Here is an 18,772-nt window from a genome sequence, read left to right as displayed (position 1 = left end):
TGGCCTTGCTAAGTGGGTTAAGGATGCAGCGTGGCTGTGGCATAAGTGGGCAGCTGTAGCTCTGATTGGACCCCTAGCCTGGGAACCTCCATATGCTGCAGGTGTAGCCCTAAAATAAAAAAAACCCCAAAACATTGGTGGGAGCAGGAAATGACGGAAGAGATAGCTAGGGACCAGAGGCCCAGAAACCAGGACACCAGTTATAAACCAGATTCAAGCCCAGTAAGTGTGGCCACAGGTACAATAAGGAGCACCATCCACCACTGGGCTGCGGGTGGCATTGGGCTTCACCTTCAGACCATGTGACTACACAGGAAGTGAGGCCTGAGAACTAGTGTTTAAAGACACACAGCAGGGTAAGTGTTTTGGTTATTTTTAGTTAAAGAAAAACAGCCTCTTCCAAGGGCGACACAGTGAACTCAAATTCAGAGGGAAACAGGGTGTGGACTTCTCACGAGCTCTTGCTCTGAAACTTGGACCAGAGGAATGCGGGCTCTGCCGGAAGATCGGGTGACTGGCTAACAGAGGGATGGCTTTAGTGGGGTGGGTGGAGCCACAGTCCACCCGTCACTGGTAGGGTCTGAGAGGGCACTAAAGTGACTTCCACGTGCCAGTCAGTTGACATGATTCACGCTCTTCTTCTTGAGGGGCATTAAATTAAGAAATGACACAGGGAGCCAAGAGAGTGGCTTATTCGGTTGGATTCTGTATCACAATCAGGAAATAGTCTTTATCTGCAAAAAAGAAAACAAAAATCACTAAATTTAGAATGGGAGAAAAACACACTACAAAGCAAGCAAATCATTAAATCACCAACTATAAAATGAGAGGTTGGGGGGAGGGATAAAAGCACCAAGGCTCAGGCTACTTCTATCTGCTGGGGAAACAGGAGATGAACTTGGAAATTTCCTGTGGGGGCTTCTGCCCTGTGGCTACTGGAAAGCGGGTCTGCAGCACCTGTCTTTTCTAATCCTCCCAGTAACAGGAGATGGGATTTCCTGGTTTTTGGGTAGGGAAACTCAGGTTCAGAGTTTAAATGAACTGCCTACAAGAATGGTTCTCAACCTAGAGGATGTAGAAATTACTTGGAGGGCTGTTTAAAACAACAGTGCTGCTCCCACCCCAGGCTTCAGACTCAGTGTCTCTGGAGGGAGCCTGAGAATTTGCATTTTTTAACAGTTCACAGGTGATGCTGATGCTGCAGGTTCGGGGAGAATTGTCAGTTTAAGGTTACCGAGGTTGTTGGTATCAAAGATGGAATTCTAACCTCAACCCCACTGGTCTTGGATAATGTCAGCTCTGTCACAAGCTGCTGGTCTTCCAGAGCCTTCTGGACTAGAAAATTTCAAAGGCACCAGGCCATAGAGGGTCAAAGCTAACTGAATTCCAGCTCTGGGGATCCAGCCCACTCAGAAGGAATGTCCATCATGAAATCACAGCAAGTCCAGGTCCTCAGGGGTGAGCCCAAGTGCCTCTCATTTGACAGAAGAGGATATGGGAGAAGCGGGTGTTTCAACTTTACCCACTTAATAATCAAACTGCAAACACTGACCAAGGTCTCCACGAGCAGACCCCTGGGTGAATCACTTTTCATACAGCACCTCAATGAATCTTTGAATCACTCTGAGGCAGGGACCAGTGTTTTCTCATTTTTACTAATGAGAACACTAAGGCTCAGAGAATTAAATGACTTGCCCAAGCCAAGGCAAATATGCCAGGTAGGGTAGGTGGGTTTGACCCAGATGCTGAATGCCTCTGGTCTGCCCTCTGCTGAATGGAAGAGAAATGGCAGGACCCTGGCCATGCCTGCTTTGTGCCTGTTCAGATTCAAGCCTAAAGCTTCTTCGCATGATGATGAACATCTGGGAAGAAGCAGATATTATATGACTGAGTTTTATGGTTAAGGAATCTGCATAAGTTAAAAATCTCTAATAAAAATAGAAATAATATGGAGTTCCAATCGTGGCTCAGTGGTTACGAACCCAACTAGCATCCATGAGAACACAGGTTCGAACCCTGGCCCCGCTCAGGGAGTTAAGGATCTGGCACTGCTGTGAGCTGTGGTATAGGTTGGAGAAGCAGCTCGGATCCTACATTGCTGTGGCTGTGGTTGCAGTTCCGATTGGACCCCTAGCCTGGGAACCTCCATATACTGCAAGAGTGGCTCTAGAAAGACAAAAATACAAAAAAAAAAAAAAAAAGGGCAAATAGAAATAACAAGCTACCAGTAAAACTGATAAAAACAGATAGAATTAGCAGTACCGTCTCTTACAAATAATCAAGCTCTACGTTCAACAACACTCCCAGTACTTTGTGGAAGCAGTGTGTTAAAGCTTGATAACACCGTGTTAACTCGGCTGCTCCAGAGCGGACATTTTGTGTGTGTGTGTGTGTGTGTCTTTTTACCATTTCTTGGGCTGCTCCCGTGGCATATGGAGGTTCCCAGGCTAGGGATCCAATCGGAGCTGTAGCCGCCGGCCTACACCAGAGCCACAGCAACGTGGGATCTGAGCCGCGTCTGCGACTACACCACAGCTCACAGCAATGCCGGATCCTTAACCCACTGAGCAAGGCCAGGGATCGAACCTGCAACCCCATGGTTCCTAGTCAGATTTGTTAACCACGGAGCCATGATGGGAACTCCAGAGCAGACATTCTTGGAAGCTTTAAGCCAAGAGATGCCGTCCATGGAGACCACATAATTTGTCCACCATGAGATCACAATTCCCCTCTGTGGCTTAGCACCCAGGACAGAGTCTGGCCTAGAATCACCATAAATGAGTAATTTGTTGGGCTGCCAGCTGGAGACAGATCAGACAGTGAGGCAGTAACAGCTGTACCTTCAACTCCTCAGACCCATGGAGAGGCCCATGCGCTCAGCTTCCTGATATGTTCAGAGCATGCACTGTGAGGGTCTGCTCCTAAGTCGGATAAGGAAGACCCCTTACCTGGTGCAACCATAATTTCATTTTTCTTGGAGCGAATTCGAAGGAAGGTGAGGTCATTCTGGGGGTCAATTTCACGCACGGTGCTCCGGGCCTTCAAGATGAAGCTGTGCATGAGGTTGGCATACTGTGTGGTGGTGGGATTGTCCATGGTGCTCTTGATGGGAATGCCTGAGGGGAGAGCAGAAAGGACTGAGCAGAACATTGGCGCTCCTTTCTGCCCAGGTGCCAGCCCACGCCCATAATTCTAGACTGGCAGTTCATAGTTTAGACTGGCAGTTCAAAACTGATGCCACTATTTATTGAAGGCCTAGTGTTGGGTGCTTTGAGTGTGTCAGCACTAGTTCCCAGAGCTCCTCTGAGGGCCTCACCATCTTTACCTGCCAACGAGGCAACAGAAACTCTGAGTGGGGAAGCGGCCTGTCTACGGTCGCATAGCAGATAAAGATAAGCAGTAGGGCCAGGATTAAAATGCAGGCCTGTTGACTCCATGGCGGGGCTCCATTCACAGGGCTGCACCATACTGACTGGCTTCTAGCAATGGAAGGAGAGACTGTCATTCATAACACTTAGAACATGAACAAGGAGAACAGCTCCTACAAGTAAATACTGAAAAGTGTAGAAAAAAGGTCAGCTTGTGTCAAGACAGAACCACTGCTAGCATTTTGCTCTAGTTCCCACCAAGGAGGCTTAGGGCCCAATTATAAACATGTGTGTACACACGATTGTGCCCCCACTTTAAAGTTTGTTTCTCTCCCTTAATCCACCCTTGAAAACAGCACTGCTACTGCTTTCAAAGAGCCCACAAGTGGCCATTCCACAGGGTTAATCATTCCCCTGTTGTGGGTACTTAGGCTGGACTTTTTAACTTAATTATCATGCAGGAGTTCCCATCACAGCTCAGTGGAAATGAATCTGACTAACCTCCATGAGGATGCAGGTTCAATCTCTGGCCTCACCCAGTAGGTTAAGGATCTGGTGCTGCCATGAACTGTGGTGTAGGTCGCAGACCTGGCTCGGATGCTGCATTGCCCAGGCTCTGGTGTAGGCTGGCAGCTGCAGCTCTGATTAGACCCTTAGCCTGGGAACCTCCATATGCCGTGGGTGCGGCCCTAAAGACAAAAAAAAAAAAAAAAAAAAAAAAAAAAGGTATCGTGCAGTGAGCAACATCCTACAGCAAGCCTTTTGTGTTTTAAGGACTGCTTCCTCACAATGAATTGTTAAATGGACCTACTTCAATGGACGGTGCCCAGTGTCATAGAGGTGAGGAATGGGCTCAGCTTGAGCCACCTCAGGCCACCAGGTGCCTAAGAATTACCATAACATGTCAGCAGTGCCCAGAGCTGACAGGTTCTTGTGACGAATGTGGGACAAGTTGTTCCCAACACATAAGTGGCTGGATTTGGGTCCCAGGACCCTATTGATCTGGCCCATAACTGACCAGCTGAGGGTCTCAGCCAAAGACAGTCACCCTCAGGCCTACCCATGGATGGCAAGAAACTGACCTTGTAGGGCACAGGAACACAAGGGTGGGCAGAAGAGGGCACAGTAGTAAGAGAAGCAGCTGAGTCAGAGAGGCTGTCCTGAGCTAAGTGGAGCTATGAGAACAGGTTGTAGTGATCACTTGCCTTGAAGGGACAGGATGACCAGGGCTGCTGCTGGGTCCTAGATGGCAGTAATATACACAGCGGGACCTCATGAGGCCGCATTCAAGAGCGGAACCTTCTAAGGATGGCAGTGTGGGCAGCCGGGGAGATGGCTGAGCAGGAGCTCTGACATCTGATGACCGGTGCTTATACCCCAGCTCTGTTCCTTCATGGCTATGTGGCCTTAGACAAGTGACTTAACGCCTCTGAGCCTCCATTTCCTCATTGCTAAAATAATGCTTGGGCTTCAGAGTCCAGGTGTGAGAATTAAATATGGCTCAATTCCTTTGAGAATGTTTCACAGGAATCTGCATGTAGTAAGTGATCTGTTATCAACACCACCCACACAATAAACGCAACCTGGGGGGCCAGTTTCGAGACCTGGCAAAGTTTGGGTGGCCAACCCTCTCGCCCTCTTTCTACACACCACAAAGTCCCTCTGCCTGGAATGTTCCTTTCCTCCCCTCTTCTCTCATGACTCCCACTGTCCCTTATGTCTCCATCCGCCTCCAGATGTGGTCAGGTCCCCCATTCTACTGTCCCAGCACCAGGCAATCTTCCTTCAGAGCAGTTACTCAAGTTTGGTATCACAGCTTTAGGGAAGTGATCATCGTGTTTGTCCCCTAAGAGATGATAAGGCCCCTGAGGCCAGAACCAGGTCTGACTTGCTCAGCAGTATCTTTAGAAAAGACATTTTATGGCTGTCGATAAATGAGTAAACAGAAGGTATTATTTCAGTAGTTCAAATACTGTGAGTTTGAAACCATTTCTACCAAGTGAGAGGATGTGTAAAGAAGACAAGAAACTAACCTCTTGTCGGCTCACTTTAAAACAAAAGAAAACACAGGGGGGCAGGGTGAGGGTGGGGGCAGGGACAAAACTGGGATAATTTCAGACAAGGACAAGAGATCAATTCCAGATTCCCAGGATGCCAGAGGTGGGGAATGTCTCAAATATACCCTAATGACTAGGCTGCCAACGCCAAGCCTCTGCCTTCACAAATGGGGACCAAGTAGCCCGCAGAAGTAGCTGGTCACCTCGAAGGCACGATTTCTTTTTTTTTTTTCTTTTTTGTTTTTGGCCACACTCACAGCATATGGAAGTTCCTGGACCAGGGATTGAATCTGAGCTGCAGTTCAACCTAAGCCAGATCCTTAACCCACTTCGCCACAGCAGGATCTCCCAAAGGCGAGATTTCTAATCTGGGGCTCAGGTCTGTCAGGTTGTACAGCCAGGTCCTCTCACCAAACCTGCCTCTATCAATCAACAAAAAACATTAACAAAATTTAACATATATTTATTAAGCACCAACTTTGTGTCAGCACTGTTCCAAGTGCTGGGGATACAGGAGTGAACACAAGAGACAAATCCCTGCTTTAGGGAGTTTACATTTGAGTCTTTTTTTTTTTTTTTTTTTTTATTTGCTTTTCTTAGGGCTGCACTCACAGCACATGGAGGTTTCCAGGCTAGGGGTCGAATCGGAGCTACAGCTACCAGCCACAGCCACAGCAACATCAGATCCGAGCCACGTCTGCAACCTACACCACCACCACTCACAGCAACACCGGATCCTTAACCCACTGAGCGAGACCAGGGATCGAACCTGCATCCTCAGGGATACTAGTCAGATTGGTTTCCACTGTGCCACAACGGCAACTCCCTCTGATCTTTAATGGACGCTTCAGAGGGTTTAAAAGCCCTATAGAATAGTGAATTCTGACCCCATCCACCTATGGCTGGCTGATTGGGACAGGTCACCTCCCTGCTCTCAATTTCTGGTTTCTCATCTGAAAAATGGGCAAATCTCCCTGTTTGCAGGGTCACTGTGTGAAATGTAAATAAGACACTAAAGTGGGAGCTCTGTAAATGGAGCACGAATTACAAATAAGTAAACACACAGTAATTTTACTATTCATGTGGCATTTACTACACATAAGGCACTATTCTAAAAGCTTCCCTTAGAGGAAAATAGTATGACTGCCCACATTTTACAGATCAGGAAACTGGAAGGGAATGCTTAAATGACTTGTCTAAGATCATACAGTTGATACATAAGTAGAGTCAGGATTCAGACCTAGGCAGTCTGGTTCCACATTCTACATTCTTAGCCACTGTGCAGGACTGCTACATTAGTATCCAAAAGGTAAGCAGCTGGGGCTGTATTTTCCCAATGAAAAGGCTCAATTTTTGTAGGTGTAGGTCTTAGATGAGGCTTGGATCCTGAGTTGCTGTGGCTGTGGTGTAGGCTGGCAGCTACAGCTCTGATTCAACCCCTAGCTTGGGAACCTCCATATGCCATGAGTGCAGCTCTGAAAAAAAGACCGGGAAAAAAAAAAAAAAAAAAAAAGTCTAGTCCCAGAGGAGAGTTTCTTTTTGACTCTTGGGTCTTTTGGGTCTTGGAGCAAGAAGCTTCTAGAAGCAAGGACCAAGCACTCCATTTGGGGCAGCTAAAGTCTGAAGAGGGGAAGGGGAAGCCCAGGCCACCCAGCTGATCAGTGGCAGACCTGAGCTGCCTCCCCTGGTGTCCTCTAGGCTCCCCAACCTGTTGCCTCCTTTGAAGGCCATGACCACAGGGTTTAATTAGACTCTGACAAAGGTGGAGAGCACTCTGGCTGGCCAGGGTTTGATGACTTGGAAAACAGCATTCTGAGGACACACCACCTCCAATTTGTCACCCTGGGTGACTTGTGCTCTGCCCTATTTAGGTAGACCCTGTTGAGATTTCTGCCTTTCCTAAACAAGGGCTAAAATGACAATGCATACACACCGAGGTGCTCAAGCAGCCCTGAACAAAACCAGAGCTGACTGAATGAACTGGGCTAGAGACCTGGGAGAGCCCAGCTGGGTGGCCCTGGACATGGCCTAAGACATCATCCAGAAGCTACTCTCTGGTCCTTCACAGCACAGTGTGAGAGCACAAGTGCGCTCAGACACATGTGGGATGAAATCGTGGCTCTATAACGGTAGGTAAATCAACTAAATTTCTAGACTCACTTTTCTCCATGGCAAAATGGAGCCCACAGAGCTGCTTGAAGGAATAAATGAAATGATATGTTGGTAAAGTACCAGCCAGTGGGCCAGCACAGAACAGGTGTGTGATCATGTCAGTCCCCGTTTTCACCATGTCTACCACAGTTTGGGAAAATTAGTATCTGTGCTCTTCCAGCTGTTGAAATAACATCCCAGAAGAGGAGTGAAAACTACAGGCCCAAAGAAGCTGACATGAGTATTATCTAGCCAAAAAAACCCACAAAAAAACAAAACCCAACATAAATGTGGGATGATCAACAAACACTGTACTGGCACTTAAAATTTTTCTTACATTAACCATGGAGCAAAAAAAAAACCATGGAGCAAACAAACAAATACTCACGAATAAACACATGCAAAAGGGTAACACCTGTCACTATGACCAATAGAAAATGAACCCAAACAAGGGCTAAAAAGCATGGCATACTGAAAAGTATGTGTCAGGGCAGTAGGATAGAGTGAATTTTTCCTTTTTTTAAAATTTAGAATTCCAATAATAATGCTGGCACACCAGAGGTTTTTTGTTTTTGTTTTTGTCTTTTTAGGGTTGCACCCACAACATATGAAGTTTCCCAGGCCAGGGGTCCAATTGGAGCTGTAGCCGCCGGCCTACACCACAGCCACAGCAACGTCAGATCCAAGCCCTGCCTGTGACCTACACCACAGCTCATGGCAACGCCGGATCCTTAACCTACTGAGAGGGGCTAGGGATCAAACCCACGTCCTCATGGATGCTAGTTGGGTTCGTTAACCGATGAGCCACAACAGGAACTCCTAGAGGTGTTTTTAAAAAAGGATGAAAAATAGATCAGGTACATGAAGAGGCTTAGTAAAGAACAAGTGTTATGTTGTGCTGGGCTGTTTTCCGGGGGCCTGTGTGCACTCAGGTCACAGCTGGAAGGAGGGGGTACCTTCTGTGTTCACCACGATGATACCCTGCACGCCTTTCTGGCTCTGAAGTCGCTTCAGTGTCTCCTCCACCTCCGCCTGCCAGAGAGAACAAGGTCAAGGTTAGGAGGGGTCAAGAAGACTGAATCAACTCCCTTCAAACCCCTGGCAGATGAATCACACGTTCCAACAACAAACAAGTAACACCTAGGCACGTGGCACCTCCCCAGCATTTGGAATGGTCTCTAGGCCACCAGCAGCATCTAAGCCACCATACTCCAGTATGGGGTGGGGCTGCTCCTGGCCCTTTTCCTACCAGGCACTATTACTCCTTCTCCCTCAGCTATTTGGAAGCAGAGATCAAATACCATCCCCAGGAGTCTATACACATCCATGACTCATATATTTGGCACAGCTGGGGGACAAACCAGAGGACTCTGATGACTAAAAAAAAAAAAAAAAAGGGGGGGTATCTAACAGGAAGGAGACATATTGTCATTTGTGGCCCAAACAGCACAAATGAAAACATTCCAAAGGAAGCAAAATGATCCCATGAGGATAGACTCAGGGACTTAATGACCTAGCGTCTGAGATAGTGTGACACAAGGCACACAGCCAGAGGAAAAGCTGGAGAAGGGACTCATTAGTCCGGATTCTCCAGGAGCTAGTCAAGGTGAGACGGTCTAGCACACGGAATCTGTAAACAGAATGGACAATCAGACTTTGGGTCCTCCCCCTGCCATGCGAGGCCTTATTATTACTGCTCTATTATTGCTCCCATCTCTTTACCCTCCCCTGCACTCTCCACCTGCACGTCCAAACCTCTGTCTCCACATCTTTTTACCCAAACAAGGCCTCTTCTCTGCTGAAATCCAACAAATTCTCCTAGAGCATCTAAGATATCACCTCCTCCAGGAAGCCTTTACTGATGTCTTTGCCTGCTTCTGACTCCCTGAACTCTTGACTGTGGCACTCTGAGGATGCAGTAGGTACCGTCTGACCGAGAGTCTCTATAATGGTCTGAAGAGTAGGGGCTCAATAAACAGCTGCTTAACTGAACTAGGCCTAACTCTTCCTGTGGATGGAAACTGGCTTAACATGTGTGTGCTCTGAGGAGGGCCTTTCCAGACCCATTTAGAATCCAGTCAGAAGCTCCTCAAAGGCTGAGAGTCATACTGTGTTGGAAATAGAGGCTCTGTTCACCAAGAGTGGTTCCCTACCCTCCGGGGCTAATGAGTTGGCCCAGGGGGAGGAGCTTCTAAACAGAGGATGGAGACAGCACAAAGAAGGACTGTTTTCTAGTAGGCAGAAGCCTGACAATCCAGTCACAGCCACCCACACCCCAATGATGTACCAACACTCTCAAATGCTGGAAGGAAGGGCAAACAATTTCCTCCTACAAAACAGCAAAAAGCCTGATGGCTCTATAATCCAGAGCCTTGGTAAAAGGACAGGGCTAGACATGTGCATGTGACAATACCACACAGTGGGCCACGCATGTATGAGATCACAAGTGGTCCAGACGTTCACCGAGTTCCTACCATACACTACTCTGGAGAGGAGACGTAAAGGACTATAGTGGTCAAGACTACACAGTACTCAGTCTGACCTGGTAACCCTCCTAGAAATCTACCCTCAGGAAATAATCCAAAAGAACTAAAAGAACACAGCAAGGTACTTGCTGCAGTGGCATCTGTGCTAACAAAAAGCAGGAAGGGCCAGAAATGCCCAATAATTAGGGAAAAGACCAAGTAAATTATGGAATGTCCATTCACAGGAATATAATACACATATTAACAACGGTGATCAGAATACTTATACCACTGCAAAAAGCGCTTGGTGACTGCAACCATATGAAAACAACAAGAGGGCTAGAAGGATTATGAAAAAAAAAAGCCACACTGAGAGCAGGGAACTATAGATAAGGTTTTACTTATTTTTCATTCTTTGTCTCTTTAGAACCACACTCATGGCATATGGAGGTTCCCAGGCTAGGGGTCGAATTGGAGCTGTAGCCGCCGGCCTACACCACAGCCACAGCAACTCGGGATCTGAGCCGCATCTACGACCAACACCACAACTCACAGCAACACTGGATCCTTAACCCACTGAGTGAGGCCAGGGATCAAACCCACGTCCTCATGTATGCTACTCAGATTCGTTTCTGATGAGCCACCCCGGGAACTCCTATATTCTTTTTTAAGAAAAGAGTCTCTTTTATTCCATTATATTGCTTCTATTTAAAAGCATTTTTTAGAAGTTCCTTTGAGACACAGGGATCCAGTTTTGTCACTGTAGTGGCTCGGCTTGCTGCTGTGGCACAGGTTCAATCCCTGGCCTAGGAACTTCTGTATCTTGTGAGTGGAGAAAAACAAACAACAAACAAACCCATTTTTTAACTCATCTCTCTGTATATCAAGAGATCAGAGATCTCTGATTTGAGGACTACAGGGCTCTGATAAGTTCAACGTAAGAATAGAACAAGCTCAATCAATCTGCAATCAAACTGGAGAAGAGGAACCATCCAAAGATGTCAGAACTGAAGTTCAAAATATCCCCTGGAGGTCTTAAAGTGGGGCCAAAATGAGAAAAATGAAATTTCATAAGATGGCTATTCATTCAATATGGGTACCTTCTATGTGCCAGACATTGTTTAAGAGCTAGGGGTGCTGTATTAAACAGACTGTAACAGAAATCCCTCCCTCAGGAAGTCAACGTTGGTAGACAGTGTAGTCAGACATTAATAAAATAAGTAAGATACAAATGTCAGATATAGTAGGGATGGGGGGTCTGGAATGCAGGGGCTGATAGCAATTTTATTTTATTTTTTATTTTCTGCTTTTTAGGGCTGCACCTGCAGCATGTGGAAGTTCCCAGGCTAGGGGTCAAATGAGAGCTACAGCTTCCAGCCTACTTCCCAGCCATAACAATGCCAGATCTGAGCCACGTCTGCAAACTACACTGCAGCTTGTGGCAATGCTGGATCCTTACCCACTGAGCGAGGCCAGCAATCAAATCTGCACCTTCATGGATACTAGTCAGGTTCTTAACCTGCTGATCCATGACAGGAACTCCATGATGGCAATCTTAAATAAGGTGGTCAGAAAAAGCCTAGCTCAGGTGATAGTTGAGTAGCGATCTGAAAAAGAGGGAGCTTAACCATGTGGATTTCTAGGAAGAGTGTTTCAGGCAGCATGAAGAGCAAGTGCTAGAGCCCTGAGCGGAGAAGTGGTGTGTTCAGGAAAAGCAAAGGTGCCAGTGTGGCTGAAATGCAGTGAGTGGCAGGCAGCCAGATGAGAGAGAGAGATAGATAGCTAGGATCAGATGCGATTTCAGGGGGCCTCAGAAACTACAGTAATGACTTTAATGGTGGTAGTGTGGGGAGCCACTAGCAGGTTTTGACGGCGTTTCGAAAGGATGGCTTTGGCTGCTGTATGGATAATGGACTGCAGGGGGCAAGCACAGCCAGCCTGAGCCTGGGCCCTGGCATGCGCTGCTCCCTCTGAAAGAAGAAACCTCTCCCTCACTCACTACTTCATGAAACTAACTCCCAACTGTTTAGACTCAGCTTATGAGCCTCCTATGGGAGGCTTCTCCGACACCTGCCCCTCTTCTAGGTACCCATGGCTCCCTGACTCCAGAGCACTTACCACAGTGGAGTATAACTGTGTTTTGCATCTGTCTCCTCCTCCAGACCCAAAGCACCCTGGGAACAGGAAACTAGTCTTTATGATCCCAGTACCCGGTAGAGGATAGGCTCAATAAATACTTAAGAAGCAAATAAAAAGCATTCCTACAATAATGTTTTACAAAAATTAACCTTTTTAAGTAGAGGGGGGACATGGTCTTACCTTCCAGGGTAAAAGTGAGCGAGGGTTTAGCTGATCCTAAATTTAATAAGAACAAACCACTGAGATCTGGCTTCTTAAAAAGTCAACACACACTTACCAAGAACGAGAGAACATACAAGGATACACTGATCTACTCAGTACCCTCTTCAGGTAAGATATAGGATCACTGTTTTCAGATACATGATCATCTGAATTTTCCATGGTTAGTATGATATCCGTTTTACAACAAGGAACCGAAGTTCAGAAGAAGAGTTTTGCCCAAGCACACATAGCAGGTCAAGAAAAGAGCTGAATATACCACTGACCACAAATGATGAGCTCCTTGTCCTCAGGGAGCTCACATTTTGTTGCAAGAAACCTTCAGAAACAAGTGACAAAGATTCGCTGTACAGGGACAGGGTGGGGTGGGGGGACAAGGGAATGCGACTTTGGCTAGTGTGGTCAGGATATCATCTTTAAACCAAGAATTAAATAAAGGGAAAATAAAGCACTCTGGGCAATGGGATGAAAGCAAAGTGGGAAGTGGGAAGGAGTTTGGCATGTTCGAGGAACAGAGATAATCAGTATTTCCAAGTTTTTTGGTTTTTTGCCAATCTAATAGGCAAAACCCTGGAATTCTCTGGTGGCTCAGGGGGTTAAGGATCCAGCATTGTCACTACTGTGGCTCAAGTCACTGCTGTGGTAGAGGTTCAATCCCTGGCCCAGGAACTTCCATAAGCCCCAGGCAGGACAGAAAACAAAAACAAACAAACAATAGGCAAACCCCAAATAATAGAAAGCCAACTTTTCAATAATTTTTAAGAATTATCAGTGAGGTTAGTCAGAAAAAAAAGACTTATTGGAGTTCCCATTGTGACTCAGTGGCTTAAGAACGCAACGAGTCTCTGTGAGGATACAGGTTTGATCCCTGGCTACACTTAGTGGGTTGAGGATCTGGTGCTGCTGCAAGAGGCCATGTAGGTCACAGATGCAGCTCAGACCTGGTGCTGCTGTGACTGTGGCATAGGACTCAGCTGCAGCTCTGATTCGACCCCTAGCTTGGGAACTTCCATATACCACAGGTGTGGCCATAAAAAGAAAAGAAAGAAAAAGAAAAAAGAAAAAAAAAAAAAAAAGACTTATCAGTGAAGTTAGTGGAATTTATTGTCTGCATTCCTCTTTTTGAGTCTTGATTTTTCTACAAATCTTATTGATTTTCAAAATCTCTTGTTAGAAATATTAGACTTTTGCCCATCATATAAATCACGATTCTTCCATGTTTTTCATTTAACCTTAGTATTTTTTTCAATAATCAGAAGTTTAAAATTTTTATTTTATTTTTAAAAATTTTTAATGTAGTCCAACTTAATAAAATTTTTTCCCTGTAAGGATGGAGAGTAGCTTGTCCAACCTGAACCCAACCAGTAGGGTAGGGCTAGGCCTAGGTGAGTGAGAGCCATAAGGCCTAGAAGGGTCTCCAGAAGGCATAGAGCATCTGCTTTCAGGAGAAATTGCTCAAAACAAACTTCAAGTTCAGCCCTAAAGGAAGGAGTCAAGAAAGAAAACACATGATACCAAAAAGCCACAAGCAGCAACAGGAACATTTGCAGACAGGAGAAGTCTGTCATCCCTGCAGGGCTAGCTAACTGGTACCAGAAAAACCTGAGGGGATATGGAGCCCCCCAGAGTCAGCTCCTATCAGGGCTAGCTAACTGGTACCAGAAAAACCTGAGGGGATATGGAGCCCCCCAGAGTCAGCTCCTATCTCCAACTTCCCATCCTACTCCTAGAAAGAGCCCAACTGGTATCTTCAGCATCCTGAGTCGTCATCATCTTTTTTTTTTTATTTGGCTGCACCCACAGCATGCAGAAGTTCCTGGGCTAGGAGTTCCCATCATGGCTCAGCAGTTAATGAACCTGACTAGTATCCTGTGAGGATCCAGGTTCGATCCCTGGCCTTGCTCAGTGGGTTAAGGATCCAGCGTTGCCTTGAGCTGTGGTGTAGGTCTCAGACCCGGCTCAGATCCCATGTTGCTGTGGTGTAGGCTGGCAGCTACAGCTCCAATTTGACCCCTAGCCTGGGAACCTCCATATGCCATGGGTGCGACCCTAATAAAACAAAAAAAAAAGAAGTTCCTGGGCTAGGTATTGAACCTGTGCCACAGCAGTGACTGAAGCCACAGTAGCAACAACGTTGGATTCTTAACCAGTTAGGCCATTAGGGAGCTTCTTGAGTCTTTACTACTATTAACATGGGTGTCTGCATCAGAGAAAAGACAAAACTCCTGGGTGCTCTAGTTCCCAGGTACATGCTGCTGACAGATTAAAAAAACAAGTAGAACTAAAACTTAATGATTATTTATTGGTTTTGCATAGGAGGGATAATTATCCGAAGCAAAAGTTTCATAAAGGAACAGTATCCAATCCGACTACTGAATATAAAAATTTAATTTCTAGGAGTTCCCCCTGTGGCACAACAGGATCAGCGGTGTCTTGGGAGTGCTGGGATGAGGGTTCAATCCTTGGCCCAGCACAGTGGGTTAAGGATCCAGTGTTGCCACAGATGCGGCTTACATCATAACCACGGCTCAGATATGATTCCTGGCCCAGCAATTCCATATACCACGGGGTGGCCCAAAAAGAAAAAAAAAATTTGTTTTAACTTCTAGAAAACAAAAAAGGAGAGAAAAACAAGTGCATCAAATATAACAGGAGTGCCCACTGTAGTACAGTGGGTTAAGGATCTGGCATTGTTTCTGTGATGGCTCAAGTTTGATTTTAACAAAAGCATCTGGCATTGCCACGGCTGTGGTATAGGTTTCAGCTGCAGCTCAGATTTAATACCCAGCCCAGGAACTTCCACATGCTGTATGGGTAAGGCCATTATATATATAATATATATATATATAATATATATATTATATATATTATATATATATTATATATTAATATATATAATATATAATATATATTTATATATTAATATATATAATAGATATATATATATAAATAAATAAAACAGGCAGAAAAGTAATTCCAGGAGTTCCCTGGTGGCTCAGCAGGTTAAGAATCTGGCATTGTCACTGCTGTGGCTCTGGTTTACCTCTGTGGCATGGGTTTGGTCCTCGGCCTGTGAACTTTAATATGCTGTGGGTGCAGCCAAAAAAAAAAGGGGGTAATTCTAAAATATCACACAGAATATTAAGAAAAATAGTTAAGTCTCTAAAATTAAGAGGGCAAGAAGGCTACTAGGAGAAAATACACCCAAAAGAAATTCAAACACACAGAAAAATGTTCATTGTTCCCTGTACATATATATATATATATATATATATATATATTTTTTTTTTTTTTTTTTTTTTTTTGTCTTTTTGCTATTTCTTGGGCCGTTCCTGCGGCATATGGAGATTCCCAGGCTAGGGGTCTAATCAGAGCTGTAGCCACCGGCCTACACCACAGTCACAGCAATGCAGGATCCGAGCTGCATCTGCAACGTACACCACGGCTCACGGCAACACCAGATGGTTAAACCACTGAGCAAGGCCAGGGACCGAACCTGCAACCTCATGGTTCCTCGTCGGATTCGTTAACCACTGCGCCACGACGGGAACTCCCCCTGTACATATAAACATGAAAATTATAGCAATGCTGAGATATCTTTTGAACACTGGCAGTATTACAGCAAAACTGGTACATAGGCAATGCAACCTTTTTTTGTAGTTGTTCTGTCTTTTTAGGGCTGCACCAGAGGCATATGGGAGTTCCTAGCCTAGGGGTCAAATCAGAGCTGCTAGCCACTGGCCTACGCCACAGCCACACCAACGTAGAATCCAAGCCACATCTGTGACCTACACCACAGCTTATGGCAATGCTGGATCCTTGACCCACTGATCGAGACAAGGCATTGAACCTGCATCCTCATAGTTACTAGTCAGATTGTTTCCACTGAGTCATGACTGGAACTCCAACGCAACCTTTTGAGAAAGCTACTGGACAACACTATTGCAAGTGTTGGTCCCCCGGCCTCAGAGAGTCTCTTCCTTAGAATTTCTCCTGAGAAAATCATCTAATAAATTTGTTTAAAAGAAAACAAACTCTACACATACAGAGACATTCATTAAACTGCTATCTTTATTAACAAAGAATTAGGAGCAACCCAAATAGGGAAATGGGTTGGCAAATTATGGTTCAAATATTTCATGGACTACCATGTAATCATTAAAAATAATTCAATACAAAGATGATGTGGCAACAAAGTTATATGTCTCTGGACATTAAACCAAACAGAAACAAAAAACTAGAATGTATATCTTGAAAAAATATGCATATGTAAACAAAGACGAGGAGAACATAGCATACAAAGATGAAAACAGTTGTGTGGTGGAATAAAACTGGATGTGATTATGGATTTTTTTTTTTTCTTTTTAGGGCCGCACACTAAATGTGTAAATTCCCAGGCTAGAGGTCGAATCGGAGCTGCAGATGCCAGCCTACACCACCACTCACAGCAATGCTGGATCCTTAACCCACTGAACGAGACCAGGGATTGAATCCACATCCTCATGAATACTAGTCAGGTTCGTAACTCTGGACCACGACGGGAACTCCCTATGGATGACTTTTATATCACCATCCAAAAGAGCTATCTGTCAGTTTCTACAAAATGTTTAAAATGTGCCCGTCATTAGTACCACTTCTGTTTACCGCTACACAAACACTAGCATGAGTGGGGCAAAAAAAAAAAGGACAAAAACAGCACTGTAGCATTGTCTGGAGTGAAATACTGTAATACATCTCAATGTATATACTGCAGTAGAAGATAAATACACTCCTTTAAAAGAATGAAGTACGTTTGTATATAATGACATGGAAAAATATCTGATAGTTTTTAGTGAAGAGTGTAAGTTCCAAAATGAGATTATCTACCCATATAGCCTAGAGTAAACTTAATATGTATAAATATGTTCCAATATCATGTAACAGGTTATATATAAATATGCTTATGCACTTAATAAATATGGAAAGAAACACACCCAACTGTCATTACCAGAGAGGAGTGAGGTGGGAACTACATATACTTTCTACGTTACAAACTTTGGTACTGCTTCAATTTGTTGAAATGTGCATCTAAATATATTTTGCTTTCATGAGTAGAAGCACACAATAGCATGGTAGAAGTTGCAGGAAGCTACTATTAGTGTAAGAAAAAGACAGGACATATATACATGCTGGTATACATATAAAAGGAACTAATGTTTCTAAAGGAGATTGAAGCTGGGTATCAAGGTTTGGTGGAAGATTTATTTTCACTTAGATCCTTTCAGATGCTTTTTTGTTTTTACTGTGTGCAGTTATTATCTGCTAAAAGTCAATTTCTTTTACAGTTTAAAAAGTGATATGAATGATAAAGTTACCTCATCTAGTCTATAAACTAGCTAACTATAAACTATAAATAGCTGTATCTATTCTACATACAGCTAAACTATATAAAGCAAAAACTGACGAAAACAAAACAAGTAATCTGCCTAATTATAAGTCGTTACCTCCAGGTATGGTACTGTTTCTTATTCCCTTTCAATTTTTCTTTTAGGCTTTAAATTCTTAAATACGATTTTTTAAAACCATTCACATGGTTTAACGTTCAAAAGCTCTTTCCAAGTTGTTGTTTTTTTTGTTTTGTTTTGTTTTTTACAAGTTGGGAGGATTAAAAACACAAGAAACCAAACCTGTAAAGGCATAAAGAGCCCACAGTTCCAGTCAGCAAGGCAGGAACCACAAGGGTGGATCCCGCTCGTTTCTGACTCATGCACCATTTCTCAACGGCTCGAAAGAATCACACAGAAAGGCAGCAGTCAAGTGTCTAGGGTTCAAGTCCATCTCCGTCATTTACTGGGGCAGGGCACTTAGTTTCACCGGGTTTTACATCCCGAGTGTGTAATACAGGGATAATGGTCGTACCTACTTCACAGAGCTACGGTGAGGAGGCAGGCCAGGGTATGTAAAGCGTATAGCAGTGTCTGGCACGAATTAAGTTTCTAGAAAATATAATCACTATTGTTGTTATAGCTCAACAAGGCCAAGGTTGCTAGGATGCAGGGGCCCGTGTGCCCAGCTCCGTCAATCCTTCCCCGTGGCACCAGCAACTACTTCCGGTCAAGGGACCACTGGATCCGGTGGCCCCGCCTCGGCCCCCTCGGTCCGAGTCAGGAGGCCCGCGCCGCCCCGGTTCCGCCCTCCAGACTGCTTCGGTCCGGCGCGCCCAGCCCCGCGGATGCCGCCCGGGAGGATGGACCTCTGGGCTGAGGGTGGTGGGAGGTCGTGGTTGGCCACCTCCCGGCCGCTGGCCACAAGCTCCCAGCAGATACTCACCATCTCGGACCGATCCTGTAGCTCCTCGTCGCCGGCCTTCAGCCCAGTCCCGGAGCTTCTCTGC

General features: G+C 45.2%; 1 protein-coding gene across 4 annotated transcripts; it reads right to left on the bottom strand.

Annotated features, from left to right (window-relative positions):
- Positions 1-357: 357 nt before the first annotated feature.
- DYNLRB1 (dynein light chain roadblock-type 1) lies at positions 358-18,772 on the bottom strand. Of its 4 annotated transcripts, XM_013985283.3 has the most exons (6): positions 18,709-18,772; positions 12,160-12,215; positions 8,533-8,608; positions 3,326-3,479; positions 2,949-3,116; positions 358-734 (listed from the first exon to the last, which is right to left on the bottom strand). In XM_013985283.3, the coding sequence occupies exons 4-6, from the start codon at positions 3,465-3,467 to the stop codon at positions 691-693; spliced, it is 354 nt and encodes a 117-aa protein (XP_013840737.1). In that variant the 5' UTR covers positions 3,468-3,479; positions 8,533-8,608; positions 12,160-12,215; positions 18,709-18,772; the 3' UTR covers positions 358-690. The 4 variants fall into 4 exon arrangements, with proteins under 4 accessions (XP_013840737.1, XP_013840738.1, NP_001177109.1 ...); XM_013985284.3 differs by lacking the exon at positions 12,160-12,215; NM_001190180.1 differs by lacking the exons at positions 3,326-3,479; positions 12,160-12,215 and having other exon boundaries at positions 18,709-18,750.

The sequence above is a fragment of the Sus scrofa genome, chromosome 17 (assembly GCF_054392235.1).
Source record: "Sus scrofa isolate SSC_HxYL_T2T_F1_AM1 chromosome 17, Sscrofa_HxYL_maternal_Yorkshire_Landrace_v2.0, whole genome shotgun sequence".
NCBI classification, from domain to species: domain Eukaryota; kingdom Metazoa; phylum Chordata; class Mammalia; order Artiodactyla; family Suidae; genus Sus; species Sus scrofa.
The sequence above is the reverse complement of the archived record's forward strand: the minus strand, read 5'-3'. Positions and strand labels throughout refer to the sequence as shown.